Source organism: Hemitrygon akajei, chromosome 19, assembly GCF_048418815.1.
Source record: "Hemitrygon akajei chromosome 19, sHemAka1.3, whole genome shotgun sequence".
NCBI classification, from domain to species: Eukaryota; Metazoa; Chordata; class Chondrichthyes; order Myliobatiformes; family Dasyatidae; genus Hemitrygon; species Hemitrygon akajei.
This window is the reverse complement of record NC_133142.1, coordinates 54,854,478-54,876,674: the sequence shown is the minus strand read 5'-3', so window position 1 is coordinate 54,876,674 and position 22,197 is coordinate 54,854,478. Positions and strand designations below refer to the sequence as shown.

Sequence of the window (22,197 nt, the reverse complement as noted above, 5' to 3'; positions counted from 1 at the left end):
AACAAACACACAAACAGACCTAACCTGTACATCAGTGGAGCAGCAACACATTACAGCAGCAAAGGAGGAGGCAGGTGGTGATTACATCTTAAAGGAGAGACCAGGCTGTGGGTCCTCCTCTAATGTTGGTTTCTTCTTCAAATAGGCGTCAAGATTTGACTGCCTTCTCTTAAATTTCCTCTCATGAAGCAGTTCTCAGTAGCAGGAAATCATGTTGAGAACATCGCTTTTTGCCTTCTTGCTTTGCTCCCAGTCAGGTCATTATTTATTAACTAATTCATGATTTGTGTGATCATGGTGATGCAAGAGCTGATGAAGCTTGTGGTGAGGTTTCTTGCTGGTGTTTCCTCTTCTCCATCCATGTCCTCCGGTTCACCCAGGGTGCGTTGCTCTGCCAATTTTTGAAGCCAATTTTAAAGAGGCACCAATATCAACCTTATGCCCACCAGCTTCCAACCACCATATCACATCCATGCTGATGCTTTTCCTAGACATCATATATGTACCACCCTCACTGGAAGTTAGAGGTTGTTTTCCAGACATTATGGGTGAAGAAAATGGAATAAATTGGCGAGGAAGCAAGAATGTCTACACATGTGGAGGAGGTAGAGCGTGAACTAACACGTGATTAGCTATGAGTGGCTCAGAGCATATGTAAAGCGCTCTCATTGGCTGATTGAATGTTTACTGTAATGGCAGCTGCTCTTCAGAAGTTTTAAGTGTTCTTTAGATTGAATTTTTGTCATTTAAAAATATTTCTATAAAGAATTGAATAACTACATTGTAATGAATCAGTACTATGTGCTATGTGTGTATATCCATTCCCTTAGAATACATTCCAATAACTTTCCCACTACTGATGTCATGCTCACCAGCCTGTAATCTCCTGACTTATTTCTACAGCCTTTCTTAAACGGCGGAATAACATTGGCCATCCTCCAATCCTCTGGTATCTCACTTGTCACTAAGGATAATTTAAATATCTCTGATAAAGCCTCGGTAATTTCTGCACTTGTCTCCCGCAGGGTCCTAGAGAACACCATATCCACCCTAATTTGCATCAGGACAGCAAACATCTCATCCACTGTAATCTGTATAAGGTCCATGAAGTTGATGCCACCTTGCCTCATTTCTATAGACTGTGCCCATCTCCTGAGTAAACACAGATACAAAAAAATCATTTAAGATCTCCCGCATTTCTTTTAGTTCCACACATTGATTAACATTCTGATATTCCACAGGACCCATTTCTTCCCCTTGCATTCCTATTGTTCTAGACATATGTGTAGAATCCCTTATGATTCTCCTTCACTTTGTTTGCTAGGGCAACCTCATGCTTTATTTTGATCTTCGTGATTTCTTTCTTAAGTGACCTCTTGCATTTCTTATACTCCATAAGCACCTCATTCGTTCCTGCCTGCCTGGTTATGCACCTCCTTATTTTTCTTAACCATGGCCTCACCATGTATTGAAAACTAAGGTTCCCTACTCCTGTTATCTTTACCTTTTATTCTAACAGGCACATACTAGCTTTGTACTCTCAAAATTTCACTTTTGAAGGCCTCCCACTTACCAAGTATACCTCTGCCAGAAAACAACCTGTACCAATCCACACTTGCCAGATCCTTTCTGATAGCATTAAAATTGGCCTCTCTCCAATTTGGAAACCAACCCATAGACCAGACCTATCTTTTGCATATTTACTTTGAAACTTACGGCATTGTGATTACTAGACACAAAAAGTTCCCCTCCACAAACTTCAGACACCTGTCCTATCTCATTCCCTAACAGCAGATCAGGTATCATACAATCTCTCATTGGGACTTCTATGCACTGATTAAGAACTTTCCTGAATACATATGACAAATTCAATCCCATCTAGTCCTTTCACAGTATGGAATACAAGCAGGTACGTGGAAAGTTAAAAATCACCTACTGTAACAAGCTTATGTTTCTTGCAATAGCTGTGATCTCTCTACAGATTCATTTCTATAAATCCTTTGGACTGTTGGGTAGTGTCTAATATAGCCCATGAACGTGGTCACACCTTTCCTATTACTTAGTTCCACCCCAATGCCTCACTAGATGAGTTTTCCAGTCTGTGCACTGCCATGATATTTTCCCTGACCAGTAAGCCACCCCTCCTCCTTTAATGCCTCCTGCTTTGTCGCATCCAAAACAACAGAACCCCAGAACATTGAGCTGCCAGCCCTGCTCCTCCTTTAACCAAGTCTCACTAATGGCTATAATATCATAGTTTCAGCTGTTGGTCCATACCCCGAGATCACTCGCCTTTCCAATGATATACGCAGCTCAGAACATTACACATTCCCTTTGCTATTAGCCATTTTCACCTTGGGAATAAGTCTCTGCTTTCCATGGATCTATGCTTCTTATACACCTCTATCAAGTCACTACTCATCCTCTTTCACTCCAAAGAGAAAAGCCTCAGTTCACTTAAACTTTCCTCATAAAACATTCTCTATAATCCAGATAGCATCCTGGTAAGTCTCAGAATCAGAATCCGGTTTATTATCACTGGCATGTGACGTGAAATTTGTTAACTTAGCATTAGCAGCAGCAGTTCAATGCAATACATTATCTAGCAGAGAGAGAAAAATAAATAAAGTAAAAATAATAATAAATAAACAAGTAAATCAATTACAGTATATGTATATTGAATAGATTTTTTAAAAACATGCAAAAACAGAAATACTGTATATTAAAGAAAGTGAGTTAGTGTCCAAAGATTCAATGTCCATTTAGGAATTGGATGGTAGAGGGGAAGAAGCTGTTCCTGAATCACTGAGTGTGTGCCTTCAGGTTTCTGTACCTCCTACCTGATGATAACAGTGAGAAAAGGGCATGCCCTGGGTGCTGGAGGTCCTTAGGAATGGACACTGCCTTTCTGAGACACCGCTCCTTGAAGATGTCCTAGGTACTTTGCAGGCTGGTACCCAAGATGGAGCTGACTAGATTTACAACCTTCTGCAGCTTCTTTTGGTCTTGTGCAGTAGCCCCTCCATACCAGACAGTGATGCAGCCTGTCAGAATGCTCTCCACGGTACAACTATAGAAGTTTTTGAATGTATTTGCTGACATACCAAATTGCTTCAAACTCCTAATAAAGTATAGATGCTGTCTTGCCTTCTTTTTGACTACATCAATATGTTGGGACCAGGTTAGATCCTCAGAGATCTTGACACCCAGGAACTTGAAGCTGCTCACTCTCTCCACTTCTGATCCCTCTATGAGGATTGGTATATGTTCCCTCGTCTTACCCTTCCTGAAGTCCACAATCAGCTCTTTCATCTTACTGACGTTGAGTGCCAGGTTGTTGCTGCGGTGCCATTCCACCCTTTGCACCCTCTCTAAAGCTTCCATATTCTTCATATAATTAGGATTCTGTTGTTTCTAGCGATTTTGTACAAGCACACTTAATTCCCTCCGAACATCAGCATCAGAAAGCAGGTGGCATAAATGAAAAGTGGGTGATAAAATTCAACCACAAAATCCCTTAATGAAAATTCTATCACTATATCTCATTTTTTGCATTTGAAATCTTACCACTGGATCTTTCACCTTTATGTAGAAGGATATATCAGCACAGAGTACCCCTGTGGCCATTCCCCTCAATAAGAAGTATTCTGATTTGGAGAATAGTGTCACGGGGGGGGGGGGGAGGGGGAAATGACCTATCAGGGGGAAGCCACAGCAACCGTGTCTCTGTCACTGTGGCTCAGAAGAGAAAGGAGTAAAAGAGGAGTGCAGTAGTGATAGTTGATTCCATAGTCAGAGGTACAGACAGGAGATTCTGTGGACATGAGAGGGACACCTGGATGGTATGTTGCCTCCCAAATGCCAGGTTCAGAAATATCTTGGATTGAATCCACAGGATTCTGAAGAGGGAGGGTGAACATCCACAAGTCGTGCTACATTTTGCGAGGGAAAGGGATGAGGTTCTCTAGAGAAAACATAAGAATATAAGCTTTCTACCCAAGAAAGCTGAAAAGCAGGACCTGAAAGTATAGTGATCTCTGGATTGCTGCCTGTGCTACACACCACTGTGGGCAGTAGTAGGATGCTTTGGCAGATGAATGTGTGGCTGAAGAACTGGTGCAAGGGGCAGGGTTTCAAATTTCTGCATCATTTGGATCTCTTCTGGGGAAGGTATGATTTGTATCAAAAGAACAAGTTACACCTGAACTGGAGGGGGACCAATATCCTTGTGGGCAGGTTTGCCAGAGCTGTTGGAGAGGGTATAAACTAATTTTACTGTGGGGAGGAACACAATGATAGGGCAGAGGAAGACGGTATGCAAGTAGATGTGGTATGTACTGAGACTATGAGGAAAGATGGCAAAACTGCAGTCAGTGGGATGAGTTGAAGTGTGTCTTTAAACTAAGTAGTAGGTTCAATAGATTGGAAAAGTGAGGATAAAGTAATAGGGAAGGAGTATGAGGGAGAGGTGATGAAAGTCTCCAGAGTAAATAAAAAAAGACAAGAAGCTTAGAAAGGGATAAGAATTTAACTTCTGGTAACCTGGGAACAAAATTGAAATAGGTGATGAATGCAGGACTGAAGGAACAATATTTGAATGCACACAGTATACAGGAGATGATTCTGTAGGCAGTTAGAAATTGACAGGTATGATATTGTGGGAATCACTGAGTCGCTGCTGAAAGAAGATCGTAGTTGTGAGCCGAACATCCAAGGATACACATTGTATTGAGAGGACAGGCAGGTAGGCAGAGGTGGGGGGTGGGTGGGTTGGCTCTGTTGGTAAAAAATGAAATCAAATCCTTAGAAAGATGTAACATAGGATTGGAAGATGTAGAATCTTTATGAGTAGAGTTAAGAAACTGCAAGGGTAAAATACAGTGATGGGAGTTGTATACAAGCATCTGAACAGTAGCCAGGATGCGGGGTACAAGTTACAATGGGTGATAGAAAAGGCAAGTAAAAAGGCCCATGTTACGATAGTTATGGGGTATTTTAATATGTAGGTAGTTTGGGAAAATTCAGTTGGTGCTGGATCCCAAGAAAAGGAATTTGTAGAATGCCTACAAGATAGCTTTTTAGAGCAGCTTGTGGATGAGCCCACTAGGGAAAAGGCAATTCTGGATTGGGTGCAATTAACCCAATTTGATGAGGGAGCTTATGGTAAAGGAACTATTAGGAGACAGTGATCAGAATATGATAGAATTATCCTGGAGTTTGAGAGGGAGAAGCTAAAATCAGATGTATCTGTATTACAGTATTACAGAGGCATGAAGAGGCCAAAGTTGATTGGAAGTGGATACTAGCAGGGATGTCAGCAGATTAATGACTGGAGTTTCTATGTGCAGTTTGGAAGGTGCAAGATGGATACAACCCAGTAAACAACTATTCTGAAGGGGGAATGAATCATGTCTTGCTTAACAAAGATGGCATCAAAGCAAAAGGCATATAATCGGCAAAAATTAGTGGTAAGTTAGAGGGCTGAGAAGCTTTTAAAAACAAAAAAAGGCAACTAAAAAGTCAAAAGGAGAGAAAAGGTTAAATATGAAGGTAAGCTCTCCAATAATATAACAACGGATACAAAAGTTTTTTCAGGTACATTAAGAGTAAAACAGAGGACAGAGTGGATATTGGACTGCTGGAAAATTACTCTGAAAGATAGCAATGGGGGACAAAGAAATAACAGACAAATTTATTAATTATTTTGCGTCAAGTCTTCACTGTGAAAGACACCAGCAGTATGCCTGAAATTAGAAAGTGTCAGGGAGCAGAATTGAATGTAGTTGCTATTACTAAGGAGATTGTGGAGGCATTAGTAGTAATCTTTCAAGAATCACTAGATCTGGAGAGGCTACAGAGGACGGGAAAATTGCAAATGTCACAACACTCTTCAGAAGGGGAGGAAGGAAAAAGATGGGAAATTATAGGCCAGTTAGCTTGATTTCACTGGTTGGTAAGATACTTTAATCTATTATTAAGGATGAATTTTCGGGGTACTTGGAGACACATAATAAAATAGTCTGAAGTTTCCTTAAGGTGAAATCTTGCCTGGCAAATCTGTTGAAATTCTTTGAGGAAATAACAGACAGGATAGACAAAGGAGAGTCAGTGAATATGTTTACTTGGATATTCATGAGGCCTTTGACAAGGGCCCACTCACGAGGATGCTTAACAAGATAAAGGTCTATGGTATTACAGGAAAAATGCTGGCATGGATAAAAGATTGGCTGACTAGCAGGTGGTCTGGGAATAAATGGGGCCTTTATAGTTGACTGTCAGTAACTAGGGTTGTTCTACATGAGTTGGTGCTGGGACCGCTTCTTTTCACGTTACATGTCAATGATTTTGATTATAGAATTAATAGCTTTGTAGCCAAGCTTGCAGACAAAACAATGATAGATAGCTGGCAGGTAGTGCTGTGGAAGCAGAGAGTCTGCAGAAGTACTTAGACAGATTAGAAGCATGAACAAAGAAGAGACAGATGGAATACAGTGGAGGAAAGTGGAGGACATACACATTGCTAAACGGAATAAAGGTTTAGACTGTTTTCTAAGCAATACACACACACAAAATGCTGGTAGAACTCAGAGGGACAGACAGCATCTATGGGAAAGAGTAAACAGTCAACATTTCAGGCCTAGACCCTTCGTCAGGGGCCCTCACCTTCTTACTGACATCTTATCTTTTTTCTCCAGTCCTGGTGAAGGGTCTCAACATAGATGCTGCCTGGCTGCTGAGTTCCTCCAGCATTTTGTGTGTGTTGCTGGGATTTTCAACATTTGCAGATTTTCTCTTGTTTGTGATTAGACTATTTACTAAATAGGGAGAAAAGTCATAAATAAGAGTTGCAAAGGGACTTGTGTGTCCTCGTGCAGGATTACCTGAAAGTTAACTTGCAATCTGAGTCGGCAATAAGGAAGGCAAATGGAATGTTAGCATTCAGTTCGAGAGGATGAGAATATAAAAGCAAGGGTATAATGCTGAGGCTTTATCAGGTATTGGTCAGACTGCACTTCGAGATTTGTGGGACGTTTTGGGCCACAAGAGTGGATATAATGGGATTGGAGAGAGTCCAGAGGAGATCTCTTTATTAGCTTATTTATGGTAACATTTTGGCTTGGGTGCTGTGTTTGAAATATGTTTTGTGGGTGCACCGTGGTCTGAAGGAATATTGTTTCATTTGGTTGTACATATGTATAGTCAGATGACAATGAACTTGAACTTGAATGTGAGGTTCATAAGAATGATACCAGGAATGTACCAGTTAATAGTTGAGAAGTGTCTGATGACCTTAGGCCTATACTTGCTGAGGTTTAGAAGAATGGGGAGGGGGGTGTGGGATATCATTGAAACATATCAAGTATTGAAAGTTCTACATAGAGTGGACATGGAGTAGATGTTTCCTCTGATGAGGGAGTTTTGGACCTGAAGGCTGCAGCTTCAGAATACAAGGACATCCCTTTAGGACAGAGATGAGGAGGAATTGCTTTAGCCGGACAGTGGTGAAACAGTGAAATTCATTGCCGCAGATGGCTACGATGGCCAAGTCACTGGGTATATTTAAAGCGGAGGTTGTTAAGTTCTTGATTAGTAAGGCATTAAAGTTTAAAGGGAGAAGACGAGAGAATGGGGTCCAGGGGGACATTAAGTCAGCTAAGATGGAATAGCAAACTCGATGGCTTGAATTGCCTAACTTTGCTCTAATGTCTTATATACTTTCTTTTGTGATTTTTCAGTCCACAGCAAGCATGCAGGAGTCTTTCCAGCTTAATCAAGGCACTCAACAAATGCTGAATTGTTTGTCAGTCTTTGATCGTGTGCAGTTTTTTATTGATTCTGTTGTTTGTATTTGTAGTTACTGTGAATGGCCACAAGAAAATGAATCTCAGGATAGTATATGGTGAGATACATGTACTGCATTTCGATAATAGATTTACTTTGAACTTTGAAATAGCTATAATGATGTGTATTTTTACAGCACCGTTGGCTGTTTTTCATCCTGATGCTTCATGACAATAGCCTTTTCCACACAACCCAGCAATAAGTAGCAGACTCCGGTCACCTAAACAGGTTAATATGCCTGGATTTTGAATTTAGATGTATCTGTGTACCATCCAACACTGGCAGCTGTCAGATCATTACACGGGATCAACAATCAAATCATGCTTTTCTTTAAAATATAACAATTATCTCCCACACTTCATTGTCATTTTTCTTAGCTTTAGATTACCCTCTGTAATGCTTTCAGAGAGTGGAAAGATGACCTTACCTTGACTGTGGGAAGGAGGAATGACTGTGGTATTTTTTTACTGGCATTGTTTGGTGAAATTCTACCATGTTGCTACTAGCAGGTGGGTGCGTATTTACTAAGGGACCAACTCCAAAAGATACCACATGGAGCTTTACATAATTTTAACCTTGTTATACTTACTTATCTGCAAAATCTTCATCTGTTAGATTGTACAGGAATTCGTCAAAAATATCATACTCAACCATGATTTTGTTCGTTATTTCCTACAGTGGAACAATAAATAAAAATAATAAAATCATGTTACTTTCTAAAGTTTACAAAGAACAAAGTTAATTCCTTCACTTAGATAAACACATAAAATTAGCATCTGGTGGATAGGAATTAAAGTATTATGTTACTGTGTTACTAAATCAAACCACTGGAAGGTTCTAGGTTAAAGACTGGTCTCCTTTGAGTAAATTCTCTGCTAAGGTAATAATAATTATTTTATTATTCTATAATTATTTTTATCTCTAAACCTGAATGAGAGGAACTGAACAGGGCCATTGCCACTGATTTTTTCTTCTGGAAAATGTTCATGTACTCAGGGAATAGGCATGCAGGGATAAACTCAAACACTATTTTAAAATATGACAAAGGCTCTATAATTAAAAATAATTAACCATATAAAAGTCCAGGACAATAAATAATTTTAAGTAAAAGTGACATTTAAAAGACTTTGATAGACATTTTCACCCAGCTGCATTCCCTGAAATAATTTATTCTGGTGAAGAATCCTTGAACAGAAATGTTAATTCTTTCTCGCTCCACAGAAGCTGTCTGACTCACTGAGTATTTCAAACACTTCCCTTTTTTTATCCCTTAAAAATGCTTATGAGAAAAATAATAAATTTGGCTTCCAATGAACAGGCTTTACGTTTAACAATCTACAGTAAGTCAGGATCGGCATGGTTGATATTTGCCTCCATAATTAAATAGCCTGCCAACATTCAATCTCCGCAAATAGAAGGGGCTTTAGTGGAACAATGCCAAGTTGGGATTGGACATGGTTGAACTGAAGAGAATGCAGAGAAGATTCACGAGAATATTGCCTGGATTGGAGGACTTTAGTTATGGGGAGAGTTTAGATTTGCGAGCTTTGTTTTCCTTGGTTCGAAAAGGGCTGATGGGTGACCTGATGGAGGCATATAAGATTCTGAGAGGCATAGAAAGGGTAGTCAGTCAAAATTTCTTTCCCATAGGAGAGGTAGCAAAAGCAAATGAGCATGGGTTAAAGATGAGAGAAAGGAGTTTTAAAGGGGATATGAGGTTTTTTTTTTAAAAAACACAGAAAGTGGTTGATACCTAAAACACACTGCAAGTGGAGGTCGTGGAATCAGATACACTAACTATGTATGTTTAAAGGGTATTTAGAGAGAAAAAATAGAAAAGGCATATAAGAATATAATCCTAATGTGGACAAATGGCTTTCACGTCGATGATCAGCATGAACAGCTGGGCTGAATATATACTGGACAAATCTGTGACTCTATGTCTCCACACCCAAATTTAAAACAAACAATGAAAAAAAACATTATGATGATGGTGAACTAAGGGTTACAGCTTTGTAACCTAATATATATCAAGCAAACCTTTAGCTCCACATAAGTCTGTGGAACGGAATATCATGCTTGACATATGCAGGTGGCTGATTCACAAGAGCCAGTCTACAACCACAAAAGGCAAACTACTCCTTTTATTCAAAAAAATAAACACTGTTTAGAATAGTCTGCCATTAAGAGAGTAAAAGGGATTAAAATAGAGGAAAGGAAGACATGTATGTGCGAATAGTTAGAAAATATTTCCATTGTGCAATTGCTGTGTAATGTTTATCTCCTACAGAAGAGGGGAAAATCAACAAATCTTCAATCACCTTGTACCCCACCCACATGAATTTGAATCACCAATGACAATAAAGAACTGGACTAGCCACATAAATATTTTGGCCAAGAGGAGACTGACAGCTGAAAAATTAATAACTTGCTTTTATCACTTCCCATTTCCATAGGTCTAATGAAACAAGCATCTTTAAAGAGCCAGAAATATTGGCCTTGATTATCCTTAACAGGTCTCTAATAAGTTCAGAATGGTTCTGAATGAATCAATTTGCTCTGAACAGTTTGAGTTTCATTGCCTCCAGCCATTATTTTATTACTTGATCCAGTGAGAGGAATTATAGTCCAATGAATAGTAATGATGAATTATATATGAGGACTGTAAAATGCAAAATAAATGTATACCTATTTAAGATTTATGTTAACAATTTTAGGAAGACATTAATTTGGAATTGAAAGAGGTGAAAATATCACATGTACTATTCCTATGACCCTGTTTCTGTGTTGCTGATTAGATTTTGGAAGAAGGTGAGGGCTGCAGTCTATAGCTATGGAAGTGGATAGTCAATCACACTGAATAGAAGAGATACAAATTATGGTGACTATCTGGGGTTTAATTGAATGACATTTTGGATGAAGAGATTTTCACGTAGAACTTTTCCTGGAAATTCCCTGGAAATTAAATGAGTGGAACAGAATCCAAAGTGAGATAGATAGTACATGGAAGAAACGGACAGATGGACTGGAACGTCTTCCCTAGATCCAATGTATAGTTGTACCTCATTTGTTTTCAGCAGTTCAGGAATTTTTTTCATCCATTCTCGGTGATCTGTCAAGTCTTCAATAGTGTTAGCCTTCTCAAACAATTTTCTGTTGATCATTTTGAAATCATCATTGAGCTAAAGAATAAATAGAACACAAAATCTTTACCGCAAAATCATGGGACAACACAGTTGTGTAGTGGTTACCAAACGCTTTACAGTACCAGCGACCTGGGTTCAATTCCCACTGCTGCCTGTAAAGAGTTTGTACTTTCTCGCCATGACTGTGTGGTTTTCCTCTGGGTGCTCCAGTTTCCTCCTGTCCTACAGTCCAAAGGCATGGGTTAATTGATCATTGTAAATTGTCCTGTGATTAGGCTTGGATTAAATCAGGGGATTCCTGGCAGTGCAGCTCGAAGGACTGGATAGGCCTATTCCATGCTGTAGCTCAATAAATTTTTAAAAAAATCTAATTTTCCAAAAGATTTACATGCCAATTTCATACATTGCTGTTTCCTACCTTCCTAATGTCTTTTTTAGCTAAACAAGCGTAGTGGTTGGTACAATGCTTTACAGTACAAGCCAGCTGGGTCTAATTCCCGCTGCTGCCTATAGGAGTTTATATGTTCTCCCCATGACTGTATGGTTTCCCCTCCAGGTGCTCCGCTTTCCTTCCACAGTACCACAACAAAGGCGTACCAGTTGGTAGGTTAATTGATCATTGTAAATTGTCCCATGATTAGACAAGGATTAAATCAGGGGATTGCTGGTTAGCATGGTTTGAAGGGCCCAGAAGGCCTATTCCATTCAGTTTCTCAAAAAAATTAAATAAGTTATTATTAAGCATATATCAGTACCATAAGCACATCAGTTTTGAATATTGATCTCCTCCATGAGTCAAATATCTCACTTCATTTTTAAGCATGCTTTAAATTTAGTCAAGGACATTTGGGGGGGGTGGAGAAATAAAGAAATAACTAGATTCTATATAGCACCCTACACGAGAGGATAGAAAGGACTCTCTATCCAAAAAATATTACTCTATTAGCACAACAAAGGTGCACTTTGCATAGAAAACTCCATTCCGACATTCATCTTCCTTTAATAGGAGGATGGACTTTATACAGATTATTAATTATACACCTGAACCATCCATTTTTCAAAGGTAAATCATTCCTAACCCATGCTTAGAATGTATCCGAACACATTCTTTAAGTATACAGTATTATTTTATATTTATACTGCACTAATTAGCTTCCTATTTATACTCCACTATAATCTGTTTTTCATCAAATGTATAACAAATCATAAATCAGTTTTTCATGTACAAATCTGTGGAATTTATACTTTTGCTTTTAAATTTGATCGTACGAAGACAAAGAACCAGCAGTAGATCTGGATTCAGAAATGCATCAATAAAATTAACTAACACAGTTCAATAAACTAGATCAAGGGTGACAAACCTTTTGAGAATACTGGCAATAACCTTCTAATAATTTCTCTCACAAGCCATGGACAATTTGAGCAGAAATTATCATTAAGGAATTAGTAACAATAATTATGAAAATTTTGAAGGAAAATGAGTGAGTCCTGTTGTGTATTTATGTGTATTCATTGTTTTACCATGAATAAAAGTATAACAGAGACAGATTGAAATACTGTAAGTGAAGCATTTTTGAAAACCTGTTTAAAATTATTAACATTAATCTTTTAAAAAGACAATTTTAAGTTTTTTATAGGTGGGCATTTAAAGATTTCATGGTGGCACTGTATACTATGTAACAACAAAATTCTTACATCTGCCTTCTTAGGCACACATGCCATAGGTTCATCACCCTTGAATTAGACTAATAAACAGCTTGAAATTAAATGATAACAGTTGTTAAAGTAGCAGAGTAAATTGAAAGGTTTATTTTTTTTAAAGACTTACATCTTCCACTTGCTTGTGAAGCTTTTTGGCAAACATTTTTAATACAGCTTGAGCCAAGCTATTGCATTTCTTGGCAAGGTTGGTTCGTAATGCTTCCACGTTGACTATAAAGGGTCCAATAATAATATTACTAGGAATTGACTTTTCTATGTGACTTTTTTTCTTCAAGTGCATTTCCACTTCATGTTTTACTTCTTGAACCGTTGGATCTTGATTGCCAAAGGTGCTAATAGTATGCAACAAACAATCAAAAGGCACAAATATTGAAATCAGAAGCCCTACTAAATGAAAAGAATAGATAAATAAAATTACCTTTTATGGATCAACAGACAGACAGACATACTTTATTGATCCCGAGGGAAATTGGGTTTCGTTACAGTTGTATCAACCAAGAATAGAGCAGAAATATAGCAAAATAAAACCAGAAATAATTAAATAATATGTAAATTATGCCAAGTGGAAATAAGTCCAGGACCAGCCTATTGGTTCAGAGTGCCTGACACTCCGAGGGAGGAGTTGTAAAGTTTGATGGCCACAGGCAGGAATGACTTCCTATGACACTCAGTGTTGCATCTTGGTGGAATGAGTCTGGCTGAATGTATTCCTGTGCTTAACCAGTACATTATGGAGTGGATGGGAGACATTGTCCAAGATGGCATGCAACTTGGACAGCATCCTCTTTTCAGACACCATCGTCAGAGAGTCCATTTCCACCCCCACAACATCATGAGAGTTCAAGGTGAATAACAAAGTTGGCAATCCATCAGACTGCTTTGTGCTGCATATATTCAAGCAGCTTTGATGCCTTTAGAACTGTTTGTAGAGGTAAGTGGGAAGCATTTTTCTGATTTTGGCATTGCATTAATGGAGGCTAATAGTTAACCTTCACTAGTAATGGAGCTGAAGACAGCAGCTCTTGAAAACCTGACTTGCAAATGGCTTTGCAAAGTAGGGGGTTGAATCTTTGCTGTGCATATGCTTTGCTCTAGAGCAGGGGAGTCCCAACCTGGAATCCATAGCATGAAAAAGTTGGGAACCCCTGCTCTAGAGTATCTCCTGGGCTTCAGAGTTCAGTTCTCCTTTGATTGGATCGCCAATTAAACAATCAATAATAACTTTAAATAGCTCAAGTCTAGATCTGATTTGCAATCATGGTCACAATGTACTTCAATTGCACACACAGGAAAGAATATATACTGAATGCTAACCAGTATCTCTTCCAGGTTATCAATTGTTGTAGTGGTGGTGCAATTGCTTGAGTCGGATAAGATGTTCTCCTATAGGCAGATCTTCAGGTGGCTGTAAAGGCCAACCAAAGATCTACAAATTCTGGTGCCATGTAGCCAAGAGAGAACATGCTGCAGTGAGTGGTTGGGTCTTTTTGTTGCTCATTCCCTCCTTTCACAACTATGATTGTTCTCTGTGGCACAGCGGAGGTCAATCTCATGTAGCACAGCTCCCTTGAACAGAATTCTTTCAGGTGTATCTATTGAGTGCAATGTTTTTCCAGATTTCAGATGTAATGTTGAATTTATTCAGGCTGATCTTGATGTTGTCTTTGAAATGTTTCAATTTGCACAAGGTACTCTATAATCTGAAAAACGTGATCAATACATATAGCAATTTGGGCACGGTGCTTTAAAAAATAATTATATCATCAAATTTCTGATGATGTTTTTCTAAATGTAGACATTCAATGGACTTACAGAACAGGCAGGATAGAAGTTGAGGCTGGGGTATCTGCAAATGTACATACTGTAGCTTGATTTTTTATTCTCCCTCTGTTTCCCAGGCAGTATCTGGCTAGTTAAAGGACTGGATATCAATTGGATGTGGTGGCCTATTAAAGGGAGAGTCATTCCTAGGCTATCGGAATTACTTTTTTGAAAACATTGCAGATTTGAAAAATTGCCGGTCAAAGGAAATTGCTGGTCCCAGAAAATGGGGAAATTGTAGACGGCTGAAGAGACTATACATTGTCCATATAATTATGGGATGAAAGGGAGATAAGCAAAGAGGTCGAGATGAGGGCTGAAGAGATCAGAAGTCAAGGAAAGTAATGGTTTTGGAGAGATTGTGGCTTGGGAGCAACACTTGTGGAATGAGAAACCGCAGCTGAGAGGTTTGAAGAGATGGCAGATATATGGGGAGAATGTTGGATAGTTTGAAAAGTCAGTGAGATTCTCAGGTTGGGGTTAAAGAGAATGGAAGTTAAGCGTATTCTATGTTGCAGATAGACTGTAGTAATTGCAGGTTGTGGGTAAGGTGGTATCAAATCCTGAGTAGAGATATAGGCAAGTAACCTTAGTAGAAAGCTTTGGTGCATTTGTCATACTGCTCCAAGACTAACACTTGAGGCCTAAGACCAGAGGCCTGTGACTAGTGGTGTGCTGCAGGGATCAGTGCTGGGTTCATTGTTGTTTGTCAATGATCTGGGTGATAATGTGGTTAACTGGATCAGCAAATTTATGGATGACACCAAGATTGGGGGTGTAGTGGACAGGAGGAAGGTTATCATGGCTTTCAGAGAGATCTGCATCAGCTGGAAAAATGGGCTGAAAAAATGGCAGAATGGAATTTTATGCAGACAGCTGTGTGGTTTCGCATTTCAGTAGCACCAACCAGGGTGGGTCTTACATAGTGAATGGTAGGGCACTGAGGAATGTGGTAGAACAAAGGGATCTGGGAATATAGGTACATCATTCATTGAAAATGACATCACAGGTAAATAGGGTGGTAAAGAAAGCTTTTAGCACATTGGCCTTCATAAATCAATGTATTGAGTACAGAAGATAGGATGTTATGCTGAAGTTGTACAGGACATTGGTGAAGCCTAATCTGGAGTATTGTGTGCTGTTTTGATCACCTACCTGCAGGCAAGATGTAAACAAGTTTGAAACAGTGCAGAGAAAAATTACAAGGACGTTGCCAGGTCTGGAGGACCTACGTTATAAGGAAAGATTTAATAGGTGAGGACTATATTCTTTAGAACGTAGGAAATTGAGAGGAGATTTGATAGAGATAGAAATTCATGAGTAGTCTAGATAGGGTAAATGTAAGCAGTCTTTTTCACCTGAGGTTGGGTGGGACTCCAACCAAAGGTCATAATTTAAGGATAAAAGGTGAGAAGTTCAAGGGGAACATGAGGAAAAACAAGAAACCTACAGCACAATACAGGCCCTTCGGCCCACAATGCTGTGCTGAACATGTACTTACTTCAGAAATTACATAGGGTTACCCATAGCCCTCTATTTTTCTAAGCTCCACATACTTATCCAAGTGTCTCTTAATAGACCCTATTGCATCTGCCTCACCAGCAGCCCATTCCATGCACTCACCACTCTCTGCATTAAAAAAAAACACCCCTGACATCTCCTCTGTACCTACTTCCAAGCACCTTAAAACTGTACCCTCTCATGTTAATCATTTCAGCCTTGGGAAGAAGCCTCTGACTATCCACACGATTAATGCCTCTAATCATCTTATACCTTTGTGGAGTTGCTTGGAATGTTCTTTTGTCTTCATAGTGTAGTTTTTGCCAGGATACTGACTCACCAGCAGTTGGACTTTCCAGATACAGTGTATTTTTACCACAATCAATCGAAACACCTTGACTGCTCACAGGTGATCTCCATTAACTACTTGTGTGACTTCTGAAACCAACTGCACCATTGATGATTTGGTGTGTCATAATACTTATGTAATCAATTACTTTATGTTTTATATTTGTAATTAATTTAGATCACTTTGTAGTGATCTGTTTTCACTTTGACACAAAAGACTTTTTCTGTTCGTTAGTGTCAAAAAAAGCCAGATTAAATCCAGTGATTCAATTTGTAAAACAGTAAAACGTGAAAACTTCAAGGGGTGTGAATACTTTTTATAGGCACTGCAGCAGAAGGATTAGACCACCTGGCCCACTGAGTCCACTCCACCATTCCATCATGGCTGATTTATGATCCCTCTCAATCCCGTTCTGCTGCCCTCTTCCATTAATATTCGATGCCCAGAAACCATCAACCTCCACTCCAAATACACCCAATAACCCGGCCTCCACAGCCCGAGGCAACACAGAGGGTTGCAAGAGTGTGGAATGAGCTGCCAGCACAATGCCAGTCCATGCGAGCTTGATCTCAACGTGTAAGAGAAGTCTGGATAGGTACATGTATAGTTGGGATATGGAAGCTATGGTCCTGGTGCAGGTCGTTAGGAGAAGGCAGTTTAAATGGTTTTTGGCAGGAAATAGATGTGCCAAAGAGCCTGTTTCTGTGCTGTACTTCCCTAAGACTCTAAAAGCACCTGCTGCATTCAAATGTTTTTGCTTCCTTCAGCTGCTCAGTTTCCACAGTCCTTATCCTCATGTTTTAATAAATGCACATTTTAATATGAAATACATTTAAACAAAAAATCTCTTGTGAGCATATTTTTCCCATAACTGTCACAGCAGAACTCATTAAATTAGATTTAGTATATTCAGTTTTCCATTTCCCTCATTTGGACATGTCAAACTACCAATGGCTGTCAAACTAAGCTCAGTCAGCCTCACTCAGAGTCAGTATAGAAATCAAGGATCTTTCTGCTATGTAAGATCCAGTATTCACATACATACCAAACAAACTTACAGTATAAACATTATTAATAAAAATAAATGTGATATATGATCACTGACCTCACATATTTTTCAATATCCAGATCATTGAGTTCAATGAATTTCTCATACTCCTTGGCATAGCTATTCATGGGTATCAGAGCTTTCTTCATGGCATTTTTTATTGTATTACGTAATTCTTGAACAGTTGACTCATTGTGCCATACAGACTCCAGTAAAGGTGTTCCACTTTGAAACATCTCCTCTAGGATAAACTAAGCAACATAATTTTGAAATATTACGGCTTCAACTATGGGAACTCAGTAACCTCAGGCATCACTCTCACATATACAGTACATTCACTTACTTGATCAATCTAAATTATGCCAGGAGCCTGTAAACAGATTCACTAAGGGGAATGAGGGGAAAGCTATACAAAAACATGAGGAATGGGACACTGTAATGAAAGGGTCACTCAACAATTCAAAAATAGCTTATTCCCCTCCACTATTAATTTTTTTGAATGGTCCAAAAACCCATGAACACTATTCATTATTCCATTTATTTGCATAAAACTTACTTGTTTTTGTAATTTATAGTAATTTTATTACATTGTACTGTACTACTGCCACAAAAATAACTAATTTTATGCCATATAAGTCAGGGATAAATGTGATTCTGATACTTGTTCACAGTGCTAACAGTGTTCCAAGTACCGTATATATTAATGAGAAAACTTAATATTATTCCACTGTGGTGCAGAAAAGAGTGCTGCTGCTTACTGTTCCAGATATTCAACACTAGCCTCAGTGCTGTCAATGTGGAAGATTACATAATCCCCCGTGACTATATTGGTTTTCCCTGTCTGCTCGAGTTCAATGATCCGGATAGACAAGATTAACAGTCTATTGTAAATTACTGGTGGTGCTTGGGAGCAGTAGGAAACTGGCCAATAGTACTGAACTATGGAGCTGAAATTCATCAATAGTTCAACAAGAGCATCTGAGGATAATTTTTTTACTTGGTTAGCCTTTTAAGGAAATGAATTAACTTCAAGTTTCATTCACTTGAAACTTATTAACAAGAATTTTCCAAGTGAATGAAACTTGAAGCTAATATTGGAACTGTATTCTATAAGATTCATGATGTAGATTTTGTAAACCCAGCTATGAAACAATGAAACTCTAAAAATGTCCATTCAATGAGTCAACAGTTTAAGTGCATCTCTGCACCTAATTTCTGTAATAATGGAATTTGTAGGATAACTATCATATTTGTAATAATAAAGAAGTACATTTAACATCAGAATTAGCAGGAAGGTAGCATCAATGAGGAGAGAAACAAAGTTGATGTTCCATATTAATGGCTTTAAACATTACTGGAAAACACTGTAGATGAACCAACTTTTAGGCATACAAAGCCAGATAAATGGTGCTGGGGGGTGGGGATGTGTGAAATAGGAATTCAAGAAAGGAAGAAACATGAGAAGTCCGTGATAGCTTACAGTGCAGGAGTTCCTACCTTCCCTCACTTTTAACATTATAATAAGAAGCTACCCAACTCAGGCAAAGTCATTGTTCACATTAAGTTTAGATTTTGTAGGATATATTTTAAAAATGTTTTTATCATCTTTTCCTAGTTCACCCCTTACCAACTAATGTAAAACATGAATCATTTCTGTGATGAAGTCCCACATCATTATCCTCATCTATTTCTACCAGATTCTTCTAACCTACCAAGGAAAGCTTCCACTATCCTCTTGGTCACATTGATATGTTCCCTATCTCTGCACCACCACCACTAGGTCAAACCATGGGCCACTAATTTGCCTTTCAATGGATTTCTTTATAATGCACCTTCTTCTTTTAAAAAAACATTCCTTTAATAATGCTATCAATTGACTCTCATTATTCACATTTGCACCTCCCCATCTATTTTCAACCACCATCACTCCCATAAGATTCAAAGATGTTTGTCTCCATGATGAATGCTTGTATAAATATACATTCTTATCAATACAGTAATGTGGAAAGCAAAAAGGGTCTTCAAGTGCATGGAGTCATAATCAGAATCAGATTTATTATCGTTGATGTGACATGAAATTTGTTGTTGTGCAGTACAGTGTAGAAACATAATACTGCAAATTACAAAACAAAATAAAAAGTGCAGAGAAAAAGGACAATGAGGTAATGTTGATGGGTTTGTGGAATCTGATGGTGGAGGGAAAGATGCTGCTCCTAAATTATTGGGTGTGGGTCTTTGGGCTCTAGTAGTAACGAGAAGAGGGCAAGTCCCAGATGGTGAGGGTACTTAATGATGGATGCCACTTTCTTGAGGCACCTCTTCAAGATGAGATCATAGAAACATAGAAAACCTACAGCACAATACAGGCCCTTCGGCCCACAAAGTTGTGCCGAATATGTCCCTATCTTAGAAATTACTAGGCTTACTTATAGCCCTCTATTTTACTAAGCTCCACGTACCTATCCAAAAGTCTCTTAAAAGACCCTATCGTATTCGCCTTCACAACCGTTGCCGGCAGCCCATTCCACGCACTCACCACACTCTGAGTAAAAAACTTACCCCTGACATCGTCTCTGTACTTACTCCCCAGCACCTTAAATCTGTGTCCTCTTGTGGCAACCATTTCAGCCCTGGGAAAAAGCCTCTGACTATCCACACGATCAATGCCTCTTATCATCTTGTACACCTCTATCAGGTGACCTCCCATCCTCCGTCGCTCCGAGGAGAAAAGGCCGAGTTCACTCAACCTATTCTCATAAGGCATGCTCCCCAATCTAGGCAACGTCCTTGTAAATCTCCTCTGCACATTTTCTATGGCTTTCACATCCTTCCTGTAGTGAGGCGACCAGAACTCAGCACAGTACTCCAAGTGGGGTATGACCAGGTTCCTATATAGCTGCAACATTACCTCTCGGCTTCTAAATTCAATTCCACGATTGGTGAAGGCCAATACACCATACGGCTTCTTAACCACAGAGTCAACCTGTGCAGCTGCTTTGAGCGTCCTATGGACTCAGAGCCCAAAATCCCTCTGATCTTCCACACTGCCAAGAGTCTTACCATTAATACTATATTCTGCCATCATATTTGACCTACCAAAATGAACCACTTCACATTTATCTGGGTTGAACTCCATCTGCCACTTCTCAGCCTAGTTTTGCATCCTATCAATGTCCTGTTGTTACCTCTAACAGCCCTCCACACTATCCACAACACCTCCAACCTTTGTGTCATCAGCAAACTTACTAACCCATCCCTCCACTTCCTCATCCAGGTAACTTATAAAAATCACAAAGAGCAGGGGTCCCAGAACTGATCCCTGAGGCACACCACTGGTCACCGGCCTCCATGCAGAATATGACCCGTCTACAACCACTCTTTGCCTTCTGTGGGCAAGCCAGTTCTGGATCCACAAAGCAATGTCCCATTGGATCCCATGCCTCCTTATTTTCTCAATAAGCCTTGCATGAGGTACCTTATCAAATGCCTTGCTGAAATCCATATACACTACATCTACTGCTCTACCTTCATCAGTGTGAAGGTAGTCATGATGGGAAGGTAGTGCACATCATCATGAATATATACCTATTAAATTTTCAGGATGAAGTTCAGCATTCAATTCCGACACAAAACATTATTAGGCAATATTACCTTTTCTATATGAGGAACAAATTGCGTGGCTGTGATGGCTTTATCAAATAGAGTCAGTGTAACAGTCTTAAATTTTTCCAATGGTGTACTAAAATGCACCTTGCCCTTATCAAGACTAAGGTCCAGAACAAAAATGGGCATCTTTTTGGGCCTGTAAAACACAAGAACAAACATTTTTAAAATTTAAGGAATCAACAAACTAAATCCAAAATGTTTAATGAAGTTCTACAAACATGAACAGATGACTCCACAACTCTCATAAGGACTGGCACCTGACTGGTTTAAAAAAAAGTATATATGCTTCCCCCTCCTCCCATTGTTTTTCCTGCAACTTAATCTGAGACCGCTGTAAACTTAAATCTGATCACCTTCTAAAGACAACTATAACCAACTGACTGTGAAGTAAATAACGGTATTTCATTGAAATTTCCAATGACTGGGGATTAGGAGTAATACATCGAACCACCTGCAGAGATTTAAAAAAATGAATAAATATCAGCCTTGTTTGAAGCACTTTTATACTATCTTTCGAGTCTGCAGCTGATTAATAATTCTGAAGTATGCAGGTGATGACACCAGTCTCAATGAACACTTAATCCATCATAAAGGTACAAAGTAGCTGAATGTTTGGCAAATGAAGTTGTGGCAATAGCCAAGAGTACATATGCTGTATGACTGTATGCTTGGATTGGTGATGGAGCAGGGTACTGGTGGATGGGTTCTTTTCTGACTGGAAATCTGTAGTAAGTGGTGGACTGCAGGAGAGTAATGGCAAGGACTCACCATTGTTGGGGAGTAATGGCCGGGACCAGAGAAACTTTGGGGTGCAAGTTCACAGCTCCTTAGAAGTGGCAACAAAGGTAGATAGGGTCATTAAAAAGGACATGTGCTTGGCATTTTAGGCCAAGGCATTGAGTATAAGAGTTAGTTAGTGTGGCATATTGCAACTTTAGAAAACATTAGCTACATTGCACCTAAAATATCGTGTACAATTCTGGTTACTACACTACAGGAGGGACGTGGTAGCAATAGAGAGAGTGAAGAGGAGATTCACCAAGATGTTACCTGGAATGAAGGGCTATAGTTATAAGCAGAGATTGGATAGAATAGGTTTATTC

The 22,197-nt window shown here is 39.1% G+C and overlaps 1 protein-coding gene across 1 annotated transcript in view; it reads right to left on the bottom strand.

Moving 5' to 3' along the window:
* dnah1 (dynein, axonemal, heavy chain 1) overlaps window positions 1-22,197 on the bottom strand; it is a 367,482-nt gene that overhangs the window by 285,750 nt on the left and 59,535 nt on the right. Inside the window, exons 12-16 of the mRNA XM_073072534.1 lie at window positions 21,080-21,230; window positions 17,486-17,679; window positions 12,817-13,042; window positions 10,905-11,024; window positions 8,432-8,514 (exon numbers count right to left, since the gene is read on the bottom strand). Coding sequence (XP_072928635.1) covers window positions 8,432-8,514; window positions 10,905-11,024; window positions 12,817-13,042; window positions 17,486-17,679; window positions 21,080-21,230 — 774 coding nt within the window. The remainder of the gene's footprint in view (window positions 1-8,431; window positions 8,515-10,904; window positions 11,025-12,816; window positions 13,043-17,485; window positions 17,680-21,079; window positions 21,231-22,197) is intronic.